The sequence below is a fragment of the Mercenaria mercenaria genome, chromosome 2 (genome assembly GCF_021730395.1).
Source record: "Mercenaria mercenaria strain notata chromosome 2, MADL_Memer_1, whole genome shotgun sequence".
NCBI classification, from domain to species: Eukaryota; Metazoa; Mollusca; class Bivalvia; order Venerida; family Veneridae; genus Mercenaria; species Mercenaria mercenaria.
The window spans coordinates 19,239,349-19,267,011 of record NC_069362.1 but is presented as its reverse complement, the minus strand read 5'-3'; the positions used below and the strand labels follow the sequence as shown (position 1 = coordinate 19,267,011).

Sequence of the window (27,663 nt, the reverse complement as noted above, 5' to 3'; positions counted from 1 at the left end):
TCCGGAAATTTTCATTATGTAGAGTAGCCTCCCTTACATAATTTGTGTAAAACGAAAGTAGCATAAAGGACATCTGTCCACAGAAGTATTATTAGTACTATTTTTATAGCTCTTTGATCTGTCAAATACAATTTTTATCATTTGAGATGATTGCAGTCAGTCTGACATTATGAACTTGTCGTCAATTTCGCTTCAGAAATACCATATTTCAAATGAATTTGGATTTTTGATAGAAGAACCCCTGGTAAGATCAATAAACAGTATAAAGTTGCACGTGCAGAAGCATTGTCTACAACGTGTTGACCTAGTTACACGTGTTTATTGTTTCAATCAAAGAATACTTCAAATGAGAATTGTAGCATGATGTGATAGTTTGACTTGTCTGAATGTTACATAATGGTCACAACCTCTGTGCAAAATTTGGTACTTTTGTCCGGTCTGTCTAGATTTTTCAAATTTTATGAAGAATTGGAACTAAGCTAAACACTTGATCTGTAAACTGATAGATTGAAAAATCTGTAAATTTATAGATTATCTGTAGATTTACAGATAATCTGTAAATAACCATTTTCTTAGACCTGTTGATCAGGGCTTTTCATCACGAAATTGGGAAGAGGCCCTGGCTTTCAGACTGTGGACACAAAACTTTGAGACAAAATCCAACTTTTTAGGCCCAACAATAACGCATAAGTCTACACCAGAAGAAACAATCCTCATAACTGCTGATCTGAATTTTGACAGAGTTATGCCACTTTTTAATTTACATTTTTTTTGGTTAAAGATTTATATAATGTCCAATATCTCTGTTACATTCAAAGCTATTGACTATTTTGCCCCTTTTACTGGCAAAGCTTTAATTTCCCCTTTTACTTGCAAAGCTTTAATTCAGAGTCAATCGCTGAGAAAAGTCGAGCATGCTGTCTTACAGAAGCTCCCTCTTGTTCTAACTTTAAACTTTCTTAACAGATTAAATTTGTAGAAGCAATGTCTCCATTTAGGTCTGAAATGGTGGTGAACATGCATTAACATTATTCTACTCGAGGACTGAAGAAAAGAAAACGAAGCTCTAAATTGGTCTGAACACAACTCATAAATTATGTAAATTCCTTACCCCACCCACTTTCGTATATAAATATTGATCATTAATGATTTTGACATGAAAAACAGAAAACAGAAATGTATCAACATGTATTTACCCTTACCAAAATAATGTAGATTGATGTTATCAAATAAATGAGTGTGTATTTTCATCTAATTTTCAATGAAATAAGTTCGATTTTAGTAGCAATTATTTTGGTAAACAATGGAAGAAAATGGCGTAACTGCATTAGGGGAAATAACAATCATATTCTAAAAATAGTAAAGAGTTGGTTTTTCCAACAATTATTTATGTGATTTAATTACCGAACAAAACTTTTCTTTGAATAATAAAAAAATTCATTTCAGCTGGAAATTATTTCTTATGACTGGGAGTTTTTTTGCTTCAAATTGGTAAAAAATGGAGCCTAATTGGCATTAAGAATGGGCCGATATCCGAAAAGGCCCTGATTGTCTAATCCCTTATTAGCTCATCTGATTTTTTGAAAAAAAATGATGAGTTATTGTCATCACTTGAGCGGTTGTCGGCGTCGGCGTCGGCGTCTGCGTCGGCGTTGCCTGGTTAAGTTTTATGTTTAGGTCAGCTTTTCTCCTAAACTATCAAAGCTATTGCTTTGAAACTTGGAATACTTGTTCACCATCATAAGCTGACCCTGTATAGCAAGAAACATAACTCCATCTTGCTTTTTGCAAGATTTATGGCCCCTTATGTACTTAGAAAATATCAGATTTCTTGGTTAAGTTTTATGTTTAGGTCAACTTTTCTCCTAAACTATCAAAGCTATTGCTTTGAAACTTGGAATACTTGTTCACCATCATAAGCAGACCCTGTACATCAAGAAACATAACTCCATCTTGCTTTTTGCAAGATTTATTGCCCCTTTTGGACTTAGAAAATCAGTTTTCTTGGTTAAGTTTTATGTTTAAGTCAGCTTTTATCCTAAACTATCAAAGCTATTGCTTTAAAACTTGCAACACTTGTTCACCATCATAAGTTGACCCTGTATAGCAAGAAACATAACTCTGTCCTGCTTTTTGCAAGATTTATGGCCCCTTTTGGACTTAGAAAATCAGTTTTCTTGGTTAAGTTTTATGTTTAGGTCAGCTTTTATCCTAAACTATCAAAGCTATTGCTTTAAAACTTGCAACACTTGTTCACCATCATAAGTTGACCCTGTATAGCAAGAAACATAACTCTGTCCTGCTTTTTGCAAGATTTATGGCCCCTTTTGGACTTAGAAAATAACAGATTTCTTGGTTAAGTTTTATGTTTAGGTCAAGTTTTTCTCTTAAACTATCAAAGCTATTGCTTTGAAACTTGCAACACTTGTTCACCATCATAAGCTGACCCTGTACAGCAAGCAACATAACTCCATCCTGCTTTTTGCAATAATTATTGCCCCTTTTGGACTTAGAAAATCATTTTCTTGGTTGAGTATTATGTTTAAGTCAACTTTTCTCATAAACTATCAAAGCTATTGCTTTAAAACTTGCAACAGTTTTTCACCATCATAAGTGGACACTGTACATCAAGAAACATAACTCTATCCTGCTTTTTGCAAGAATGATGGCCCTTTTTAGACTGAGAAAATCATGGGTAGGACAATATTTCTATTACACAAAAAAATCAGATGAGCGTCAGCACCCGCAAGGCGGTGCTCTTGTTATTCCTTCTCTTGAGAAGGAATATTATAGTTCAGTAAGTCACACTTGACTGAGCTACTGATACCGAAAGCTGTTGTCATTACAAGCTGGCCAATAAAACTCCATGACCTTAGAAATAACCTCTGACTTTAGACTATTCTTTCCTTATTGAGGCGACTGTCTGACTGAACGCGTTCCATGGATTACATATTAATAAACCCAAGGATGTTATTTCCTCCATTCTTGAGGAACATAACATACATTCAGTCGACCAGATAGACATATATCAGCAAATTTAAATGTAAACAACTAAATATTATCGTTACCTTGAAATGCATAGTTAATAAATGAAAACAAACCCCATTGCGACCCTCTAATTATGCGCAACAAATTCACGCATGGAATCGTGATTGATTAAACGGGTCAATGTCTTGTTGTATTTACTCTACTGAAAATGGTAACAGATTTAATTTGTTGTTGGATTTAACAATTTATGTTAAATAACTAGCGTAAATACTTACTTGAAATTTTTTGGCAGTATAAAACAGACATTGCAACCAAAATTTTACAAGATGATCATTTTATATTTATATAGATATGCCCTAGAAGGAACTGTTGCTATGCTTTAACTTGTCAAAACAAACAATTAATCATTTTATCAAAATTCACCTGTGAAAAACAACTCTTTCCTCCAGCTACATGTGTGACAAACATGTATAATACACAACAGTCGGTGACACTTTGATTTACTGCGGAAACATGTTTGGCACTCCTCGGTAATTATCAACCCAGTCATAATACTGATTTTTTTTTTTTTTTTTTTTTTTTTTTTTGAAAAGCGGGAGAATTATGGTTTTGGTCAGGAGACGGGAGGCAAAGTGAAAATTTCGGGATTTTGACCCTCCCGCACGGGAGATCACATGTATGGTAAGGGCCAAGGTCACAGCTCCTTGGAATTCTATTTTTAGAACATTCAAAATGGTCTCCATTAAAACAAAATTAATAGCAATTTTAGTAAAAGTTAGTTTTATCATATTCTTGATACATATTTATGTGTAAACTGATTCATACCTACTCCTAGGGTCAAGTGATGCATTTGTATGAAGTGATGTCAATTTTCACGTTGGTCTGTATGTAAATCCGTCTGTCTGTACGTCAAAAATGGCTTTTTAAACAGTATACTTGTGCGTATAACTATTAGATGAGCCCGTAATGTGCAGCTAGAATTTAATTCTGTATTCTTTAATTTGTTGTAGTGGAAAAGAATACGTCTGACCAACTTTTGGGTGAAGCATGTTATTATTTGCTCCGTCCGTCTGTCCGTTGCAAAAATCATATATCTTTGAACAGCTGTTTATGCTAAATCTGAGTTCTTTATGATTGTTGACATTTTCTTATTCTATAAATTGTTAAATGCCTATTGCTGTTTGTAATATTCATGTGCAGCTGTGAAATAAAGTGATTGTTCCTGAAATACCCAGCTAAAAATGCAAAACAATGTATAAAACGATTTGTTTTAACTGCTTAAAGGGCCATAATGGCTTTGTTTATTATGTGACTGCTGCATGTGTTGTTATGGACATACAATATATTAATAACTTGGTAAATCTTAGTTTTGATACTTTTAATATTAATAACAAATTTTTCAAAGGTTTAAGTATGATTCACATATAGTAGAAAATATTACTGAGTCTTGTTCTTTTTATTACCTCTCTTTTATATAAAATGATAAATACATGTGCAGCACTGAAAGAAGTGCTTTTAAAAACCATGTAATTACGCATATTCTCTTTGTTGAGAGTTACTGTATCGGTTTTTAACTTTATGGAATTTTAACAAAGTGAAGTTCACCCAAACAGACATGACAAAATATCCTATTTGGTAAGTACTTAGGCATGTTGAACAACTGTTAAATATGGTTGTGGGGAACATTTTCTTTAAATCTCTATTCAAAATCACGTTTGATTCATGTACCTATTTCATAAGATCTTGTATAGCAAGCAACCATTTGCGTTTACTGCTTACATGTACCTATATTATCTAAAACAAATCTAACTTTTTATCGGCTGTTGCATTCTAGAGGTTATTTCAAGGTTATAGAGTTAGGTAAAGTGTAAGGTCCTTTATTAGCATAAATAAATGCAAATTGCTTTATTAATCAATGTAATGATAATAACTTAAAACAGCTTATGTATTTTACATGTTGAGAAAAAATACTGCGCTTATAAATGAATTATGCATGTATCAGTATATCTGAAATAGATTAACTAATTGGACGAACAACTTCTTCCATTTTTTTTAGCAATTTAATATGCCATTTTAAGCCAATGTGATGAAAACATACTAAATTAACATTGAAAATAAAGAGAAAATAATTCATCACTTTTCTTTTATTGCGTATTATGCTGTTTTAAATCTATTAAGACATGTTCATGTTGTCATCGTTTAAAGAAGGAATTGATGTCTTTGATCTAAGTGGGAAATTTCGAAGTATTTAAAAGGGAATACATGTATGCAGTAGTCAAGGCTTTGACTGTTTCATTATGCTATACAATTTTGTTGCATAGTTTGTTGTTTTTTTCATCTATTCATAAGGAATATGTCATAAAGATATACTTTTGATGATATAATTTGTAGTGAAATGAAGGCTATATATTTTTGTCCTTTAACTGTAAATATTTAGCCGATACAATAAAAGATGTAGACATAGCAGTATAACTACTTGCAAAATAGGGAATTTACATTTTTCCATTTCTAAAATAGGCCTGAAGTTACAAAGAGCATCAGAATCCAATGCCAGTGGAATGTAACATATTATAAAATTCACAGAAAACTTATACCGGGTACTTGGTGTTAATTTTTCAACTTCGGCATTGCTAGGACACTTTCATACATATATATAACAGTATTAGTAATGCTCACACAGTCATTATATTACAAGTTTATGCATAACAAGTTGAACAGAGTTGTCAAAATTAGCATATCATATGGGAGCTATATCTCCTTTCGGCATGCTTTTTATCATCATAGACATACAGAGGAGAATGTCTATATAATAGCAAACTTTTAAGTCACAAAAAACTGATACTGCTTAATTATTTTTTTATTTTGACATCGCTTGAACCCTTTTGTACATTATATGAGATAGTATTAGGAATGTTCATGCTGTTCTTATATAAAAATACTACAAGTTTATGCATAACAAGTTCAACAGAGTTGTCATAAATAGCATAATTATGTGAGAGCTTTTAGCGATAAATGTCAGCATTCTATATCTATCTATATCTCCTTTTGGCTTTTTTATCACCATACAGAAGAGAATGTCTACATAAAAGAAGAGGCTTTTTTGAAATAAGGTATCATTATGTTCACAAAATGCCTGTGCATACATCAATTCCATCTCTTGTCTATATGAATAACTATAGCTTTGTAGTTGATACTAATTTATTTTTAAGCTCAAATGTGATGAAAGCTTGAAGCTTATCTGAACACACTTGAGTCCATTTCCTGAAAAATCGAGTACTGGTGTCATTTGAGAAGGCTTCTAATTTTGTCTTTTGGCGGTTTCTGTGATATACAGGCTCCATAACCACAAATTCCCTTTATAAATTCCAGTTTGTTTAGTTCTGCACATTGTTTTCTTGTTTAGGGCACATCCATTATTTTGTCTGGGGACCATACGCCACTTTTTATGGAATTGCACTGCATCATTGAAGGTTCCATGTGCGCCGCCGTATGAAAACATCTGCGGATGTCTCTAAATTACATTCTGGTACTTACTACATGTGTAAATGTTGAGTTCTGCTCAACCCAGGGCTAGAGGGCGTGAACGGTTGCTTGCACTTCCACTACCGTCCATGAACAGGCTCAGTTAAACCGAGCCTGTAACATTTTCATTTATGTTGTGTTAGGAGACCTGTGGTTTTCCACTTCATTATTTTTTTGGTCATGCTCCAAGTGGGTATCAAACCCTGGGTCGAGAGGCCAACACCTTAATCGCTAGAGAACTGCTTCCCTTACCTACAGCTTCTTGACGAGTGACTTATCCCAACAAAAATGTTCCAGTACCAATAGGCTCTGGCGTGATATGTGACCAAACTAAACATGAATAGTATCACACCAGAAGACTTTGGTTCTATGATTTGACCAGGAAAAATGTTCTGTGTCACAGGTCAAAGTTTTCAGTTGCAAGTGATGTTAAAATTGTTTTGATTTAATTATTTGTTCATGCAAAAGATGAAGTGAGGGTGCATATAAATCATGTAAGCACCTGTAAATGATTAATCATAACAAGAAACCAGTAAATAAAGACATAATCATTAAATAAACATTCTAAACTTTTCATTTCAATAAAGCTCTTATAGATATTGTAATACCATATTGATTCTTAGCTATATCAAAATAAAACTATTTGAATGCAGAGGTTTTATATACATATACGTAATATCTGTTCTATTATGAAAATTACAAAGCTTATCACAAAGCTTATTTAGTCGCCATATGACCTATAATTGTGTTAATGCGATGCTAAAACTACCAAAAACAAAAAGAACAACATGTATTTGATGCAAAAAGAGCCATTAATGAAAATGAACCATGTCTCCCATCAATTGAAGGATGAATGGAATTGCCATCTGCATGTCATCTTAGGGCAAACATTTGTACCAAGTTACTAGTGGACATTAAGTTCTGCCTTTATATCATTTGATCTACAATGTACAACAATAATATAAAACTGAAGTTGCGTTCCACATGTGGTCTCATTATGACTAAACAGACAGAGCAGACACTATTTTGTGACAGACATACAGACAGACGGACGGACGAACGAAACAAAAAGGAACATGTCTTCTGCAAAAAATTAGTCGTCACACGTATTCATCACCTCTAGGTCAATGAAGATGAAGCAGCACATTACATAGTTTATGATGTATGTACGTAAAAGCGTCTTGTTTTGAAAAAGAAGACATTTTAACGTACGTACGGAAGGATGTACAGACAGACCGTTATGTAGCATGACCCAACTTTATGCAAATGCTTCACTTGACCTTAGGTGAAAGCATGAATCAGTTTACACATAAATATGTATCAAGAATGAAGTTTTACTAAAATAGCTATTTGTTTTAATGGCGGCCATTTTGAATGTTCTAAAAATAGAATTCCAAATAGTTGTGAACTTGGCCCTTATAGCCAAAAGTCTTATATTGTCCCAAGCTACCGTTGTACAAAATTTGGTACTTTTGTCCAGCCTGTCTAGATCTTTCAAAATTGGCACTCCACTAGTTTATATTATATTTAGACTCAAAATTGCAGCTTGAAATTAATTGATTTACTTTGGTTTGCATAAATAAAGGTCAAAATTTGTAACTTTCAGTCATTTCCGTTGACTTATGCCAAAAAATCAAAATGTACAAAAATGGCTGTATCTCACAAATGACCTTAATCTATGCATACTGTAAATAAACCAATTAATTTCAAGCTGCGGTTTTGATGATAAATGTGATTTCATCAGTTTTTAGCTCACCTGTCACAAAGTGACAAGGTGAGCTTTTGTGATCGCGCGGTGTCCGTGCGTCTGTCCGTAAACTTTTGCTTGTGACCACTCTAGAGGTCACATTTTTCATGGGATCTTTATGAAAGTTGGTCAGAATGTTCATCTTGATGATATCTAGGTCAAGTTCGAAACTGGGTCACGTGCCATCAAAAACTAGGTCAGTAGGTCTAAAAATAGAAAAAACCTTGTGACCTCTCTAGAGGCCATATATTTCACAAGATCTTCATGAAAATTGGTCAGAATGTTCACCTTGATGATATCTAGGTCAGGTTCGAAACTGGGTCACTTGCCTTCAAAAACTAGGTCAGTAGGTCTAAAAATAGAAAAACCTTGTGACCTCTCTGGAGGCCATATATTTCAAAAAATCTTCATGAAAATTGGTCAGAACATTCACCTTGATGATATCTAGGTCAAGTTCGAAACTGGGTCACGTGCCATCAAAAACTAGGTCAGTAGGTCTAAAAATAGAAAAACCTTGTGACCTCTCTAGAGGCCATATATTTCACAAGATCTTCATGAAAATTGGTCAGAACATTCACCTTGATGATATCTAGGTCAAGTTCGAAACTGGGTCACGTGCCTTCAAAAACTAGGTCAGTAGGTCAAATAATAGAAAAACCTTGTGACCTCTCTAAAGGCCATATTTTTCATGGGATCTGTATGAAAGTTGGTCTGAATGTTCATCTTGATGATATCTAGGTCAAGTTCGAAACATGGTCACATGCGGTCAAAAACTAGGTCAGTAGGTCTAAAAATAGAAAAACTTAGTGACCTCTCTAGAGGCCATATATTTCATGAGATCTTCATGAAAATTGGTCAGAATGTTCACCTTGATGATATCTAGGTCAAGTTCGAAAGTGGGTCACGTGCCATCAAAAACTAGGTCAGTAGATCAAATAACTGAAGAACCTTGTGACCTATCTAGAGGCCATATTTTTCATGGGATCTGTATGAAAGTTGGTCTGAATGTTCGTCTTGATGATATCTAGGTCAAGTTCGAAAGTGGGTCACGTGCCATCAAAAACTAGGTCAGTAGGTCAAATAATGGAAAAACCTTGTGACCTCTCTAAAGGCCATATTTTTCATGGGATCTTTATGAAAATTGGTCTGAATGTTCATCTTGATGGTATCTAGGTCAAGTTCGAAACAGGGTCATGTGCAGTCAAAAACTAGGTCAGTAGGTCTAAAAATAGAAAAACCTTGTGACCTCTCTAGAGGCCATACTTGTGAATGAATCTCCATAAAAATTTGTCAGAATGTTCATCTTGATGATATCTAGGTCAAGTTCGAAACTGGGTCACGTGCCTTCAAAAACTAGGTCAGTAGGTCAAATAATAGAAAAACCTTGTGACCTCTCTAAAGGCCATATTTTTCATGGGATCTGTATGAAAGTTGGTCTGAATATTCATCTTGATGATATCTAGGTCAAGTTTGAAACTGGGTCAACTGCGCTCAAAAACTAGGTCAGTAGGTATAAAATTATTAAAATCTTTTGACCTCTCTAGAGGCCATATTTTTCAATGGATCTTCATGAAAATTGATCTGAATGTTCACCTTGATGATATCTAGGTCAGTTTCGAAACTGGGTCACGTGGGGTCAAAAACTAGGTCAGTAGATATAAAAATAAAAAAACCTTGTGACCTCTCTAGAGGCCATATTTTTCATGAGATCTTCATGAAAATTAGTGAGAATGTTCACCTTGATGATATCTAGGTAAAGGTCAAAACAGGGTCACGTACCTTTGAAAACTAGGTCAATAGGTCAAATAATAGAAAAACCTTGTGACCTCTCTTGAGACCATATTTTTCAATGGATCTTCATGAAAATTGGTCAGAATGTTTATCTTGATAATATCTAGGTCAAGTTCAAAACTGGGTCACATGAACTGAAAAACTAGGTCACTATGTCAAATAATAGAAAAAACGACGTCATACTCAAAACTGGGTCATGTGGGAAGAGGTGAGCGATTCAAGACCATCATGGTCCTCTTGTCATATACACAATCTGTAAATTTATAGATAAAAAAATCTGTATATTTATAGATTATCTGTAAATTTACAGATAATCCTTTCCTAGTCCTGATCAAGTGACAAAAGGAATGAATTGCCTGAAGGGGTTGAAATAGACTAGCTCTTAGACTGTGATATATCTTTTTACATTTTTGTGATTGAATGTAGTGAACTGAAAATCTCTAAAATAGACTGGCTTTTGTCTCTTTGAAATTGAATACGACAAAAATGGGATAAATGTAGAAATATATTTATTATCAGTCTATTGGCTAGTCTAGGGACTGGGTTGTAAGTGCTCAGACACTTAACATATTCTGCAAATGACACACAGATAAGACATACAAATTAATGTGTACAACCGATGTAACTGATATATGTTCTTTTAGAAAATTGAGCCGTGCCATGAGAAAACCAACATAGTGCATTTGCGACCAGCATGGATCGAGACCAGCCTGCACATCCGCACGGTCTGGTCAGGATCCATGCTGTTCACAAACGGTTTCTCTAATTGCAATAGGCTTTGAAAGTGAACAACATGGATCCTGACCAGACTGTGCGGATGCACATGCACTATGTTGGTTAATATAAGAAATGAAACTTTTTTCCGGTGTTCATGTGAAATGAACAACAGAATAGGATTGGCAAATTAATCATGAATGGCTAAAACATTTATAAAACTGATACAAAGTTTTTATAAATACTGTCTGCTAAAAACTTAATCAATATAATTATTGTTCCTTCTCTTGAGAAGGAACATTATAATTTGGAAAGTCACACTTGACTGAGCTACTGATATCAAAAGCTGTTTCATTAAAAGCTGGCTAATCAAACTCCGTGACCTTAGAAATAACCTCTGACGTTAAAACTATTCTTTCCTGATTGAGGCGACTCTCTGTCTGAATGTGTTCCGTGGATTACATATTACTAAACCCGAGGATGGTTGATTGATTCTTTTATTTCATCCATTTTTGAAGAACATAACATACGTACAAACAGATGGACATATATCAGCAAATTTACATGTAAACAACTAAATATTATCGTTACCTTCAAATGCATGGTTAATATGTGAAAACAAACCCCATTGCGACCCTCTAATTATGCGCAACAAATTCACGCATCGAATCGTAATGGATTTACCGGGTCAATGTCTTATTGCCGTATTTACTCAACTGAAAGTGGTTACAGATTTAATTTGTTGTTAGATTTAACAATTTATGTTAAATAACTAGCGTAAATAGTTGCTTGACATTTTTGTCAGTATAAAACAGACATTGCAACCAAAATTTTACAAGATGATCATTTTATATTTATATAGATGTGCCCTAGAAGGAACTTTTGGTATGCTTTAACTTGTCTAAAAGGTGTTCATATTAGGAAAGGGGATGTCAATATTAAGACAAGTTCAAAAATTTTAAAGAATTTGACCAGGTTTGATAAAATAGGTCTAATTGATTAATAAAGTTGTGTATTAATATTTTAAACCTTTGTTTTATGCAAAATACATTGCCTTGTCATCCATTTTGTTGATTTGTGCTTCGTAAAAACAGTAGAGGAAATTCCCAAAGTTCCCGTTTGGGAAATCATTTTATGGTTTTTCCCTGCTTACTGGAAATTTGTTGCTAAATATAGTAATTTGTTTTCCATTCTGGAAGCAAAATCATCATTTTTTTACTTTTTTCCATCAAAATGCCCATTACATAGAAGTATACATGGTGTCATGAAATGAAGTATGCCAATTTAAAGTAGCTTAAAGATACTTGATCTAAATATCTACTGTTCAGAATTTTTTAACAAAATTTTTATTTAACATTTATATTTCTTAATTTCACTGTTTTGCTAGCTAGCATCAAAATAGTAAAGCTTGCTGTTTTGTCAAGTAGCTCTTGTTATTTCAAGTATTTCATTAGTTTATTGAAATGCAATGGTACTTATATTTGAAACTTTCACTGTTTCAAAAAATGGGATTTTCATTTTATATATTTTTAGTATTAATTTGTTACAGACTATTTTGAACATGAAAATCTTCCCATTATACGAGGGCTCTTCAAAAATTACGTAGACTTTTTCTATAGCTTTTGTATACTTTAATGAAGCAAAAAAAGAAATATACCATCATTATTTGTAATCTTTCTACTAAGTGCACTGTAAATTTGACGTGGTTATGACCATGCATGTAGGAGTTACACTTCCTCGAAAACAGTCACTTACACGGACCCGGCGCACGGCGATCATATTTCAACGACGTTAACGACATCGTGCCTACATTGTGATGCTTTCATAAAGTTTCCATTAATTCATATTTGTAAATTTATTTTATAAATTTTCATGAGCAATATTTTAGTCATAAAAAATAGTTTGGTTAAAATACTAAAAATGTATTAACATTTATGCCGTGCATCTTGGATAGGGTACTCAACGTGAGTACTTGGTCTTTATCTACGGCGTCATACATTGGCGTTAATATCCATTCGCATTTTTTTCGTTTCTCCCTCTATCTTCGCTGTCTTTAAGCAATTCTGGACCATTTGAGAATCGTTTGTACTACTTGAAGATAAAGACACAGATGACTGAACATTGTTGTGGCGTCTGCTTCATCAGTTTATGAATTTCAGTTGCTGTTCGCCCAAATGTATCCATAATTAAGCAACTGTCTAGTATCCGTGCGAGTCGATGACGACATTACATGCATTATAAACAGTAACACTCACTTTGTTTAAAAGTTGTTTTCCTCCGCCATACACGTCGGAATGACGCCATACTCTAGGTGCATGTTTCCCTGACCTGTTGCTACACTTCGGGGCATTTTTTTTGAGCAAAGAAGTTTATTATTAGTGCGAACGTTAGCAATCGAATTCAAATCACGACAGATCAAAAAGTGACTGCGCCGGTTATGCATAGCTATGGTAATAAAAACGTTCGAAGCGCTTCACCTATTAGCAGAAATGTTACAAAAAATGTATAGCCAAAATACAGAAAGATTCCGATTTACAACGATACAGTTCACATGATTATTTACACAATATGCGACATTTGACAGCAAAAGTCTAGGTTATTTTTTAACAGCCCTCGTACATCAATAGATATACAGAAGTATTTACTAGAAAATACAATACCAAAACCGAAAGCTAAAAAGAAGGTTTGCATGTAATGTTGCCCAGTGTAGTATAATTTGATTAAAAAAACATTCAAAGGATATGTAATATGAAAGAAACTTGTTTACTTTGCAGGTAGAATCGAAATATCTTTCGTTCACATACACCAGATATTGAATTTTCACCTGTGGTTTGGACACTCAAGAATTTAATATTGCGTCTGATGATTGAAAATATTATTCCAATCTTACACTGGAAAAAACAAAATTCCTTTCTGTTTGTGTAGCATTATTTGAAGTAGATGAGCAATGTGCTTGTTTGATTTATAGATAATTTAAATTTTAAAGAATTTAACACAAGAGTTTATTTACGTCTCTTCATACGTATAGCATGATAAAACATTACAATATTACAATATTTTAATATCTACATGAACATGAAAAATGAAAATACATAAAAAGTATTAAGAACAAAATACCTTGCACTCACGACCACTATGTTTTACATTTTCATGAGTGACTTTGCCACTTGGAAAAATATTGCATCTGGCTTTTACTTGGTGAAGATATTTCAGTGTTACGCTGAAATAAACAAATATTTCTTATATAGGATTTGGCCTGTCAATTCCAAGAAGGTAAGACAATTTCTTTTCTTTTAAATAAAAGTTTGTATGCTTTCAGGAATACCTGCCAGAGTATTTTCAGCAATGGAATTCTGTTGCCAAAGCAATGCCAGAATTAGTGAAGACTAAACAGTTAAGAGATGCTGTACATAAGGTGAAAATGATTTATATGGTTCTTCTATAGCAGATATATATCAGTAACCTTTAGCCTTCTAAATTTCTAAAGTGGTCTGATCCATCATTCAATTTGGGCAATACCACTTATTATTCGAAGGGGTGTTTACGGAAAATTTACTGACTGAATAGCGAACACTGAATACAATGATCATTGCAGGTTGATTTTGGTCTGCACTGGTCACAAAGGCTGAATCACTTGCCGCAAGAAGGCTGAAAGTTAAAAACATGTGTATAATTTCTTTTACTGAAAATTTACTGACTGAACTAGCGAACAGTGAAGACCATGATCCGTGCAGGTTGATCTTGGTATGCACTGGTTGAAAAGGTAGAATCACTTGCCGCCAGCAGGCTAAAGGTTAGAGATATGTGAATACTTAGAGGATATTACATGAGTGTCCATCATATTGAATTTATTAAACAAGTTGAATAAAATTATAAAATGTGAGGCTCTGCTTAGCATTTTATTAATTTTATTCAACGAATTTAATAAATTCAATGTGGCAAGTCACAAATGTAAATTAAATATTCTTTTAATCAAATCCTGTAGAAACATGAAAAATTCTACTCTCTTTTACTAAATAAACAAGTCAATTTGACCAACAGCTCCTATACTATAAATGACATCGACGTCATAGCTTTATTACACTAGTTTATTATCACTTTTAAGTATAATGGCTTTATTACACTCCCGTGATGTCAAACATGTGATCAGTTGCATTTCTTCACCATCTCTTGATAAATATTACAGCTACGGGTGTTGTAGTACATATTGATATAATTATTTTTAAGCATCTCTCTCTCTCTCTCTCCTTAATTGCAAAATTTAGGTTTTACTTTCTAAAACCATAAAATATTCAATTTAGGTAATTTAAGATACAGGATTTAAAGAAGAGACATATTATTATATATATAAACAACTCTATGTGTCTGTTTTAGGTAGCTTTTTAATACAGTATCAATTTGTGTAATTCAGATGACATTGTTAAACTTCAAACAACTACATGGTCATCGACAGTATAGACTGGCTCATCTGCAGTTGTCTTTAATAGCAGTAGGATATATATGGCAGGAGGGAGATAGTGGAGCAGCAAAGGTAGGCTTCTAATAACCTTAGTGTCTGCACTTGTACAAATGAGCCACGCCATGAGAAAACCAACAGTGTGTTTGCGACCAGCATGGAACCAGACCAGCCTGCGCATCCGCAGCATGGATCCTGTCAATGGCTGAATATTAGATATTGTGAAATCATAATTGTTTTGGTGGGACTTGTTTTCATTGATTTTCTGGTTCATTTAATTCCATAGAACAGATAAAATGTTCATTCTTTTTTATATATAATTCAAAATCTGCAAATTCATGATACCTGCTATTCTATTAAACCTATGTTAAACCTAACCCTAACCTTTGTTCAGTATATTGTACACTTGACATGGGCTTCATCAAATAGAGGCGATTTAATGTTGGCGTTCAGTTTAGCACTTACCCTTGACTTCCTTTCTTACATTTCTGAAACCTGTATTTCAGACTTTACCAGAGAATCTGTCTGTCCCATGGTGTGGTGTGTCTGAATATGTAGGTCTTCAACCTGTTATATGTCATGCTAGTCTTGTTCTGTGCAACTGGAGATACACTGATGATGGCAGGTACGTAGCATAACCTTGAAATTAACACAATTGTATAATTAGAAGATTATGAATTTCTGGTAATACTGGTTGTGTTGATCTCGAATCTATCTGAGTGTAAGGAATTTTAATCCCCGTCAAAGGCAGAGTTTATTATATAGTTTTGGCATTGTCCATCAGTCCATCCAGAGCCATATGTAGGAAGTGGTTCAGAATATTTCAATAAAACTTCATATACATGTTCACCACTAAAGGGAAATGCAGCCCATCAAGTTTCAGTCAGATTGCCCAAGTAACACCAGAGTTGTAGCGCATACTAGTTTCTGCTGTTAACTATGTAGGGTAGTATAAATATGGCAGTTTCTGCTTCATCACTTGTGACATATTTGATCTAGAACTGTGAAACTTGAATTTAGATCACGATAATGTGGTAGTGTAAGGATCTCTTTAGTAACTTCAGAGTAATTGCCCTTTAATTGTTTGAAAATCCACATAATTATTTGTACATTGCAAACTAACCAAATGGTAGAACATCATTAACTTTCTTTCATTTTTTCCATGAAATTTATTATCAACATGTTAAGTTGTGTACTTGCACCCCCTTACACATGTGCAATATACATTTGAATTAATAAAATCTGATAAGATAATCAGTTTGTCAAATTAAAATCTGTTTTCTAGTTATATTCTACTATGTATTTTGAAGCACTCAGATTTGATAAAAGAAAAAAATATTACTTTATTTCTTAAGTTGCTTAATGTCATGGCTTCATGCTGTTACATGCAGATATCACAGATATGACAACTTTCTGTTCCAGAACTGTGGAATGTTTATATAAGTTACCTGGAGGTTCTGATGCAGAATGGTTTATAACAGTGACAGTACGAACTGAACTGGCATTTGCCGAAGGTCTTCAGGTTGTTAATTTTGTATGTCTTTTATGATGTTATGAGAAAATGTCTAGTCTTTATAGTGATATATATATAGCAGTTAATCTCTGCTTTTTCTCTTCTTTGTCAGTTGTCATTATTACATCATTTGGTCAATGTTTGTGATTGAAAAAAAACTACTGATCAGTGTTTGCTTGTCTGCTTTTACGTCGCAATGACACAATTCAAATCACATGTGACACAGTTCAGATCACATGGTGGCATTCAATCTTTTAATGAAGGAGAAAGACACCAGGTGAACCTCCAGGTATTATTACAGGCTGAAGTTGGCACCTGTTTAATTAGAACCACCGGCCTCCTGCAAACCACCAGAGCATCCTCCTCGTATGGCTACTTCAGAAGGACTCAAACCCACAGAGGTAAGAGGCAAGTGATTACAGGTGATGATGAAGTAGGGGTTCACTTAGTGATGTTAATCTGGAATAAGCAGCTTCTGTCAGTATTAATTTTAAAGGCTATAAGAGCTGAACTGAACTTGAGTGTCTAAAGTTTAAGGCTTGACCAAGTTTTCAGTTGGAATTTTTTGTTGAAGTCTGTCCAAGATAGACCAGTTAGTTTGTCTTTATTATAATCATACCTATTTTGTTATTATAGAACCTGATGCAGGTACTTAACTATGCAGAACTTAACAATAAACAGGAACTGGTTGACTGTCTCATCAAAGCCACACAAACAGTAAAGTCTATGCAGAAAACTGTGTCCACCATGCATGGTAAGTCCTTATCCCTATGGAAACCTGAAACTCTGCTCCTAGCTAGTATGTTTTTGATGACCCTCTACCAAAATTGTTAGAATTTGTCAAAAAGCATAACTTAAACTGCCTGACAGACTTTTAAATAATGTTACACAAATGTTCCTTGGGAGATGCTTAACAAGATTGTTACAAGTATTCTGATTTGTCAAAAAACATGGCAGCCACACCTAAAAACAGAACATCTTCAAATGCCATGGCATCTCCTAAACCACTGGGCTAATTTTGAAATCATTTCACAAAAATGTTCTTTCAATGAAAATATACCATTACCATATTGTTTCATGTTTTATCTGGCATTTTATAGCTGACTTATTCTCTCTTGGAAACTTACTGGTACCATAATTCATTATCTCTGCAAAAAAAAACCCTGTTCAGATCAAGTAGTTCTGTAGATCAGTATATTATTCACTTGTTTGTGAGTACACCATTGTGTTATTACTGTTTCAATTCACCATGAATGTTCAAAATTTTTTCAGCTTTCCATGGCTTGAAAATTGTTTTCAAACCCTAACTCTAACCTTATATTGTATGGATAACGCATGTTTTTTCGTGTTACAACGTCTGCAGAATCCCGAGGGATTGGTTGGTGCCCGAGCCCTTAGGGCGAGGGTACCAACGTATCCCGAGGGATTCTGCAGATGTTATAACACGAAATGAACATGCGCTAACGCTATTCTAGCATAAAAAGCGGAAAAAGTACTAATAAATGAATACATCCTACCTCAACGTCATTAAATTTCCATGAAATGCACGGGAATGTCTGAGCTGTTTTTACGTTGACGTCATTTCGTTTTGAATTATCCGTTTTGGGGCTGAATGACGTTTACGCTTTGCCACGGAACTCGCATATATAAAAAGGTGTTATAACAGCACATGAGCACGAGAATCTCTCTGTTAACACACGTTTTCTCTCCTGTTAAAACACCCGAAATGTGACAATAACAGCAGTTTTATGCTAGAATGATTGCAAGAATACGAAAAGCAAAGGATTTATTTAAAATAATTGTGTTAAGTTTGTTATGTCATAAAAATGTAAAGATGATTTCTATGACTGCAGAAATTATAGAAAGTTGCAAATTAATCAACAAATATATGATTTTGATAACTATCTGCAAAGTTTATTTGTATATTTCCTTCAGAGAAATTGTCTGCTGAAATATTCTATGACGTGATGAGACCTTTCCTCACAGGGTAAGTTCCAGTGTCATTAGCTCATCTGATTTTTTGAAAAAAAATGATGAGTTATTGTCATCACTTGAGCGGTTGTCGGCGTCGGCGTCGGCGTCGGCGTTGCCTGGTTAAGTTTTATGTTTAGGTCAGCTTTTCTCCTAAACTATCAAAGCTATTGCTTTGAAACTTGAAATACTTGTTCACCATCATAAGCTGACCCTGTATAGCAAGAAACATAACTCCATCTTGCTTTTTGCAAGATTTATGGACCCTTTTGTACTTAGAAAATATCAGATTTCTTGGTTAAGTTTTATGTTTAGGTCAACTTTTCTCCTAAACTATCAAAGCTATTGCTTTGAAACTTGGAATACTTGTTCCCCATCATAAGCAGACCCTGTACATCAAGAAACATAACTCCATCTTGCTTTTTGCAAGATTTATTGCCCCTTTTGGACTTAGAAAATCAGTTTTCTTGGTTAAGTTTTATGTTTAGGTCAGCTTTTATCCTAAACTATCAAAGCTATTGCTTTAAAACTTGCAACACTTGTTCACCATCATAAGTTGACCCTGTATAGCAAGAAACATAACTCCGTCCTGCTTTTTGCAAGATTTATGGCCCCTTTTTGACTTAGAAAATATCAGATTTCTTGGTTAAGTTTTATGTTTAGGTCAACTTTTTCTCTTAAACTATCAAAGCTATTGCTTTGAAACTTGCAACACTTGTTCACCATCATAAGCTGACCCTGTACAGCAAGAAACATAACTCCATCCTGCTTTTTGCAATAATTATTGCCCCTTTTGGACTTAGAAAATCATTTTCTTGGTTGAGTATTATGTTTAAGTCAACTTTTCTCATAAACTATCAAAGCTATTGCTTTAAAACTTGCAACAGTTTTTCACCATCATAAGTGGACACTGTACATCAAGAAACATAACTCTATCCTGCTTTTTGCAAGAATGATGGCCCTTTTTAGACTTTAAATCATGGGTAGGACAATATTTCTGTTACACAAAAAAAATCAGATGAGCGTCAGCACCCGCAAGGCGGTGCTCTTGTTTTATAGTTTTTACAAGTTTAACATTTGTTACGGTTGCAGCTGTTTGGACAAAGTGCAACTTTACTTACTACCACAGATAATTTTTAGATGTGTAACTTAATAGCTCTTTATAAAAAGATTCTTTCTACCAATCCAAGGCTCTAAAACTGGATTATCTTGATGGATCGGTGTTCTGCTTTGTGATAAACTCACACCCCACCCCTTTGTCTTATTTCAGTGAACTTCACACCCCACTCCTTTGTCTTATTCCAGTGAACTTCACACCCAACCCCTTTGTCTCATTCCAGTGAACTTCACACCCAACCCCTTTGTCTTGTTCCAGTGAACTTCACACACCCACCCTTCGTCTGGTTCAAGCTGACTTCACACCCCACCCCATCATCTGGTTCCAGTGAACTTCACACCCCACCACTTTGTCTTGTTCCGTTGAACTTCACACCCACCCCTTTGTCTAGTTCCAGTGAACTTCACACCCCACCCCTTTGTCTTATTCCGTTGAACTTCATACCCACCCCTTTGTCTCGTTCCAGTGAACTTCACACCCTACCCCTTTGTCTTGTTCCAGAGAACTTCAAACCCGACCCCTTCATCTGGTTCCAGTAAACTTCACATGCCACCCCTTTGTCTGGTTCCAGTGAACTTCATACCCCATCCCTTTGTCTTGTTCCAGTGAACTTAACACTCATCCCTTTTTCTCATTCCAGTGAACTTAACACTCATCCCTTTTTCTCATTCCAGTGAACTTCACACCCCACCCCTTTGTTACTACTGTTAGTAAAGACAGTGCAAGCAAATGTCTATATCAAACGTGCTGCATTCATTCCTACATAGGTTAAATCAGCTTTGAATTGGAAAATGAAAATAAGAGTCATGCTTGACTGATGAATGAAAATTGTACTGTTGTTTGGAAATAGCTTTGTTATGTCAGTAAGGGTGTAGAAATTGTGTACTTTCTGTCTAGATGGGGTGGAGCTGGATCACCTCTACCAGATGGTATTATATATGAAGGAGTCAATGACAAACCAATGAAGGTAACTTAAATCTGTTTTCAATATAATAGACTGGTTGCTATTTCATATTATATCTCATTATTATTGCCAGTATGAAAATGATGAATGATGAATATTCTTACCAGTTCTATCAAATAAATGTCTTTATTTCTGTTGGTCTGTTATTAGTTTACAGTATATATTGTCATTTAGAAAAATTCGCAGGCTTTGTGAAATGCAAATGGCTTGGTAACATTGTACGTGTCTTTAAAAGTCTGAAGTTTCTCAGTTAATTTCTAAATTGTGCACATTTAAATTCTTTCAAATATTTTCTGCATAGTAAAACAAATTTCACATTTGTTGTGAACAGTAATTTTCTTACTAGACCATTACCAGATCACATTTCAAATTCATTACCGTCTTTCAATCTGTATCTTTTAGAAAAAATCCTGTCTTTTTCCTGTGAACAGGACAATTTTTCAATCAAAAGGTATGTCTTTTAGTGTTAAAGTCCTGTCTTCAGGACTGTCTTGCAGCCTTGCTAAGAGAATCTTTGGAAATCCCAGGGTAATCCTGGGATTTCCTGAGAACAGGAAAATATTTCTGCACGGGCGGCTTGCAAGCTGATCATTTTCTGCACTGTTTGCTATTCAGTCAGTAAATTTTGAGTGAACACCCCTTAAGATAATAAATGGTACTGTCCGAATTGAATGATGGACTATTCTGTTTTAGAAATTTAACAGGCTAAGGGTTAAAAGTTTGCAATTTGTTACAATGTTTGATGTGATGTATATCTAGATAGTTCTTTTACGTTTTGAAATTGAGCTTGCCAGGAAATATCTGATTGATGTTTTATAAATGTTGGATTTTAGATGACTGGTGGCAGTGCTGCACAAAGCTCAACAATACAGTGTATTGATGCCATTCTAGGGGTCAAACATAGCCAAGGTGTGGTGTTCAGTAAAGTTTATAATTACAGACCAACTTTGATTGCTAGAACTTTGATCTCTGGAATACCTCCCTGTGCTCAAACTCAAAGTCTGATACTGACAGCATGTATTTGGTTAACCTTATATCATTTGAAAATGGATTGCTTGAAATCTCAATCCATACCTATGATCCTTACAGATATATTAGTGAAAATTACACCATTATGTTACAAGACTCTTAAGCTTGATGATTTCTGTCTGTTTGTATTTAGACTTACTTATAGTCATCACCAGTAAACACACAATGAAATCTAAACTGTCATTTAAGGATTTCATATTCATCACCTTCTATTTTCAGAAAATAATGACTTTCTGATGAATATGAGACATTACATGCCCCCATCTCATAGAGAGTTTCTGTCTGCCATAGAGCGAGAATCAAAAGTAAAATCTGTCGGTAAGTATTGTAACCATTCATGATTTGTTGTTAGACTGCAACCTATTTTCAGACTTGCAGCACACTAATTAAAGTCTGCTATATTATCATTTTGCTGCTGTTGGACCATGCAGGAAGGAGTTCCATGTATTGAGAGATTTTCTTAATGATACATTTTTGGTTTATAAACTTGCTGATTAATTGGCATAATTATTTTTAAGAAATGTGTATTAAGAACTTGTGTATGACCTAGAATAAAGAAATTTGTAAGTATCATCTCTTTTGAAAATAAGCATAGATTACATAACAAATAATTCGGAATGCAAATTTCTAGGGATGGGAACTAATACTGAAATCAATATTCGAATATTCGGTTTGCCATATTTGAATATATTCAAATATTCAGCATGTTTTAATGGAATTTTCAAATTCTTATTAGTGATTGGCATATACACAATATATTCCACTGTTTAAAACATTAAACATCGTACATAATAAGGTCTAAAATGTTTGTTTCGGGTAACCTGACCCTACCTAGTTAGACCCGCCGACCCTAGTGTTTTATTTCAAGATTCTGTCAGTATAATCATAAACATATTAAACTAATTCAGATTTTTAGAAGAAACATTCAAATCGATTATAATTTAGACTGTCGCAACTTTATCTAAAATAGCAGTCGTCCAATTTACGTGTCGCGCTGTTGTATTACCGCTGCCATTTTGAACATTTTCTAGCGGCGTGTAAAAAGCCGACAAAGCTGACAAACTTAACGAAGGCAGACTAAAACCTCCTTCAATATGATCATATATTATTTCTTGATTTTATTATAAACTACTTCAAAATTTATTTCAAATACGGCCGATTGCCCGGGCGCTGTGGATGAAAACCGCATCTGTGGACGGTATGAAATCTCTTACAAAATTTTGCTAAAAGATCGCCAATATCTACAAGTTTGGTATTGTTTTTGAAAAAAAAATGTTCTAAAATTTGTTACATAAAAAAGGCGCCAATAAAAATTAACAAAAGATTAAAAGATATCACATTTATGCCTGGTGCAAACTGTTAATCCGTAACGATGACCCCTGTCAATTATGCATTGCAACTTTTTTGTTAATTAGACAATTTTTTACATGTATCACATTTACACCTGTTGCAAACTGTTAATCCGTAACGGTAGCCCCTGCCAATTATGCATTGCATTTTAGTTGTTAATTGGACATCTTTATTGATTTGATATACGATAAAAAAAACACGACAGAATAAACGGTTCTATTCTGAAAAAAATAGCTGCTTATATTGCCCCAAATAAACTATGCTCAGTATACATTAATTTATGAATATTCAAATTTGATTTTTATATTCGAATATTCGGCTGATGTTCGAATATCCGAATATTCGTTCCCATCCCTACAAATTTCTGTTGAATAAATGTATTTGAAATTTGTTAATGATACTAAACAGAAATATTAAAAATGTTTTCAGTTAAAAGTAAAGAAAGTCTTCACTGAAATTATGTTTGAATGATGATATCTTATCATTAAGTGATTTTACTCACAAGACATGATATTTGCAAATTTCCTGGTTTTAGGTCATGCACTTGATCTTAATACACATTTCCTCAGTTAAATTATGTCTGTTTTCTGTTTATCAGTGGAAACATGTGACTGTGTTAAGTTAAGAGAAGCCTACAATCAGTGTGTGAAGGCAGTGGTAGATTTCAGGAGCTATCATATACAGATTGTAACCAAGTAAGATATTTTTCTGCAATCGTTCATGGAAACACATTCAAATAACTGAAAAGGTTAAGTTTTGAGGTCATTATAATAACTGGGTCTGTCCACTTAACTCAGTAGGGAGAGTGCAGGTCTGGTGACCTCTGGGTTGTGAGTTCAAACCCATGCGAGACGTATGTTCTCTGTGGTAAAAGACACTGTGTCTGAAATCATTCATCCTCCACCTCTCGTATATGTGAGGAAGTTACCAATACATTGTACTTGCAGAAAATAGATTTGTACTGGTTCAGAATCCAAGAAAAGTTGTTAGGTAAATTGCTCACTGTTTCATAACTGAAGTACTGTTTTAAAATAGTGCTAAACACAAAGTAAGCAAAGCAAAATTATTATTATTATTGGAGGATTAATTCTTATGGAATTTATGACTGTGTCATAGTGTTTTAATGCTCACTTCATTTCTTTTTATAGATACATAGTACTGATGGCAAATAGAGAATCAAGGAACAAGGACTATGAGTCATTAGCTACCATGGGTACTGGTGGATCAAGTAAGTTATAAGAAAGTTTAATATTTATGTAACTTTTTAAAAATGTTAAGCCTACTAGTTTTCTGGACAAACCTAAGCCTCTGCGCAGTCTGGTCTGGATCCTTGCTGTTCGCTTTCAAAGCCTATTGCAATTAGAAAAACCATTAGCGAACAGCATGGATCCTGACCAGACTGTGCAGATGCACAGGCTGGTCTGGATCCATGATGGTCGCAAAGCCACTATGTTGATTTTCTAATGGTGCGGCTCATTTGTTTTCATATGTTTTGTGATGTTTTCATGAAAAAAAAAAGCAAATGTTGCCAAACATATTTATTTCGCTTTACATAAATGATAATTTATTTATGCTTAGAGTATACTATTTTAACATTTCAGGTATACTTCCATTCTTAAAAAGTTTACGCAGCACAACATCTGATTGCTTGAAAGAAACTGAAAATTGAGGATACTGAGAAGTATGGGAGGCCATTACTGCCATAATTAATGAATATACAACCTGTCAGTGAATGAGCCATTCATTGCAAAATATTTCAGTGCTGTTTGGTCCTAAATTTAATACCAACCACAGAATTATCATTAAAGATATCCTTTATCCATCTTTCACTTGTATTTTATCTTTAGATATTTACTTGCAATGCTAAAAATCCTCGTCAAATATCATGCAGGAACAGATAGTTGTTAAAATAACTTCCAGTGTCCTAGCTGTAGTACACATCAATACTGTATTAAGTTAATATACATAAACATGTTAATGTTATGTTTATATAAATGATATGTAGTAATTGTTCATACTTTCAAATATGGATTTTGGGTGTAGTATACTTTTAATGTATTGGCTTTAGTTGTTGTTTAGAAGCAGGAGTTGCACGTACACATACACTGCACATGTTTATGTTTTGTCAAATGAATTCTCGATGCAGTGCATTGCATCAAGTATTACTTCTCATTCTTTAAACATGTGACTTCAAATCACATGCCCCTCATCGATGTGGGTTCTAGCCTCACTTGGAACGTTGAATTCTTCATGTGAGGAAGCCATCTAACTACTGGCCTATGTAAAGTGGGCGGTTCTACCCAGGTGCCTGCTTGAGATGAAATAATGCACGGAGGGGCACCTGCGTTCTTCCTCCACCATCAAAGCTGGAAAGTTGCGATATGACCTATTATTATGTTGATGCAACGTTAACCTACACAAAAAAAATAAACACATTACTTTAAGTTACGTACATTTTGTATTAATCAAAATGATGTTGAAATGCAATGCTTTGGATGACAATTCATTGGGCAGGATGGAACACTAGACCAAACAACATTGAAATGTACTGCACTGAATCACTTGTGCATATGCTAATTTTGGTGGTAATGGCTGCCCGTAGAGAGAGTCAAGGCTGTGATATCTTTGATGTTTGTTGCTTACATATAGGAAGAGTTGGAGAACTGAAGGACAGTATTAAAAATTTGGTGCAAACAAATCAAATGGAAATGAATTTGGGTAACAATGTGGTTGTGAATTTAACTGTGTCTCCTTTTGTTAGTTATAGTATACATTAATAAAAATGCTACAATAACAGTTTACTCAAATTTAAAATAGATGTGATAGTTTATGTGTACATAATCAGTAGCCTTGTGTGTATGTTTATCCAGTTGTACTATTTTAAATGTACAGTGCAACCTCTGTAGAGCAACACCCTTTGGGAGATATCACTGTTATGTAGAGGTTGTTGTTCTGAAGAGATAAATTTGATAGTATATCTCAGCTTAGGGAAACTTTGATGATGTTGTTATAGAAAGGTTTGTGTTTAAGAGAGGGCCACTCTGGAGAGGTTGTACTGTATTTTCAACTAAAGTGTTCCTCTGAATGATTAGATTTCTGACAACATCTTGTGCTTTGTTCAATAGTACATTTTGTAACTATATTGTAAATAAGCTTTGTGGAAAATACTAAAGGTGGGGGGGGGGTCCCAGTTAGGTGTCTGCGCAAAATGTTTTTTTATTTTATTAATATTTTGTGGTAATATACCTACATGTATTAAGTTTCATTAACAAGTGTTATTGTTGCCAGTATTAACTTACTTCTATAGATATTCACATCTAAAGTGGGTGGGGTAATCTGACATGTGACCAGCCAGGAACACAATTTCTGTTATTCTTTTAAAAATAGTTCTAACTTTTTACCTGAAACTTTCATGATAAAATAATTATGCAATGGACATTCACACAACATGTTGCATTTTAAATTGTACTGAATACTTTTTTAATCACAGAGCCACAAAGTGGTCTAATCAAATTTACTGATTTTCAATGGACGAACTTTACCAAAAAGCTAAAACATTTTTCATTAGTTGAGATATTAAGGTGTTATTTTCAGCAGATATTGTAAACTAAATAATTTTATAAACATTAAAATGACAGTATATCAGTATATTCTGATTAATATTGGTAGAGTGGTACACTCTCAAACTGGGAAAAAGTGGGTGGGGTAAATAAATATTTGAAGCAACACTACAAAAATTGTGCAGTTGTTACGAAATGGTCTCAGATTGTCTATTACTATCTTAATTGTGCCACCATGAGTGGTGGGTGCATATAGATTTGCATTTGTGCGTGCGTCCGTCCGTCAGTCTGTCTGTGCGTCTGTCCGAAGTTCGTGACGCGCTTAGATCAAAAAGTATTTGATATAAATTGATGAAACCTTGCAAGAGTCTTTATCATGATATGAACTTGCACACCTTCTATTTTTCGTCTGGCTCCGCCCCCTAATTTTAGAGTTACTGCCCCTGGAATAGTAAAAAATGCACATTTTCACCTTGTGACACGCCTGGCTTCGAAAGTATTTGATATAAATTGATGAAATCTTGCATGAGTCTTTATAATGATATGAACTTGCATATTTTCTATTTTTCGTCTGGCCCCACCATTATTTCTAGAGTTATGGCCCCTGAAATAGTAAAAATTGCACATTTTCACCTAGTGACACGCCTAGCTCAAAAAGTATTTGATATAGATTCATGAAACCTTGCATTAGTCTTAATCATGATATGAACTTGCGCATCTCCTATTCTTAATCTGGGTCCGCGCCCTATTTCTAGAGTTATGGTCCCTGAAATAGTCAAAAATGCACATTTTCACCTTGTGACATGCCTAGCTCAAAAAGTATTTGATATAAATTGATGAGTGTTTATCATGATATGAACTTGTGCATATACTATTTTTATCTGGGTTTGCCCCTATTTCCAGAGTTATGGCCCCTGAAATAGTAACTGATAAATGCACAT

The 27,663-nt window shown here is 34.2% G+C and overlaps 1 protein-coding gene across 1 annotated transcript; it reads left to right on the top strand.

The window, feature by feature from the left end:
- The first annotated feature begins 31 nt into the window (after positions 1-31).
- On the top strand, positions 32-26,168 carry LOC123563434 (myoglobin-like). Its single transcript, XM_053531727.1, has 13 exons — positions 32-244; positions 14,082-14,177; positions 15,174-15,293; positions 15,725-15,843; positions 16,641-16,740; positions 17,368-17,485; positions 18,667-18,718; positions 20,717-20,786; positions 21,617-21,692; positions 22,032-22,130; positions 23,761-23,857; positions 24,311-24,390; positions 24,764-26,168. Exons 1-13 carry the CDS (start codon positions 170-172, stop codon positions 24,829-24,831), a joined length of 1,170 nt encoding a protein of 389 aa, XP_053387702.1. The 5' UTR covers positions 32-169; the 3' UTR covers positions 24,832-26,168.
- Positions 26,169-27,663: the final 1,495 nt, after the last annotated feature.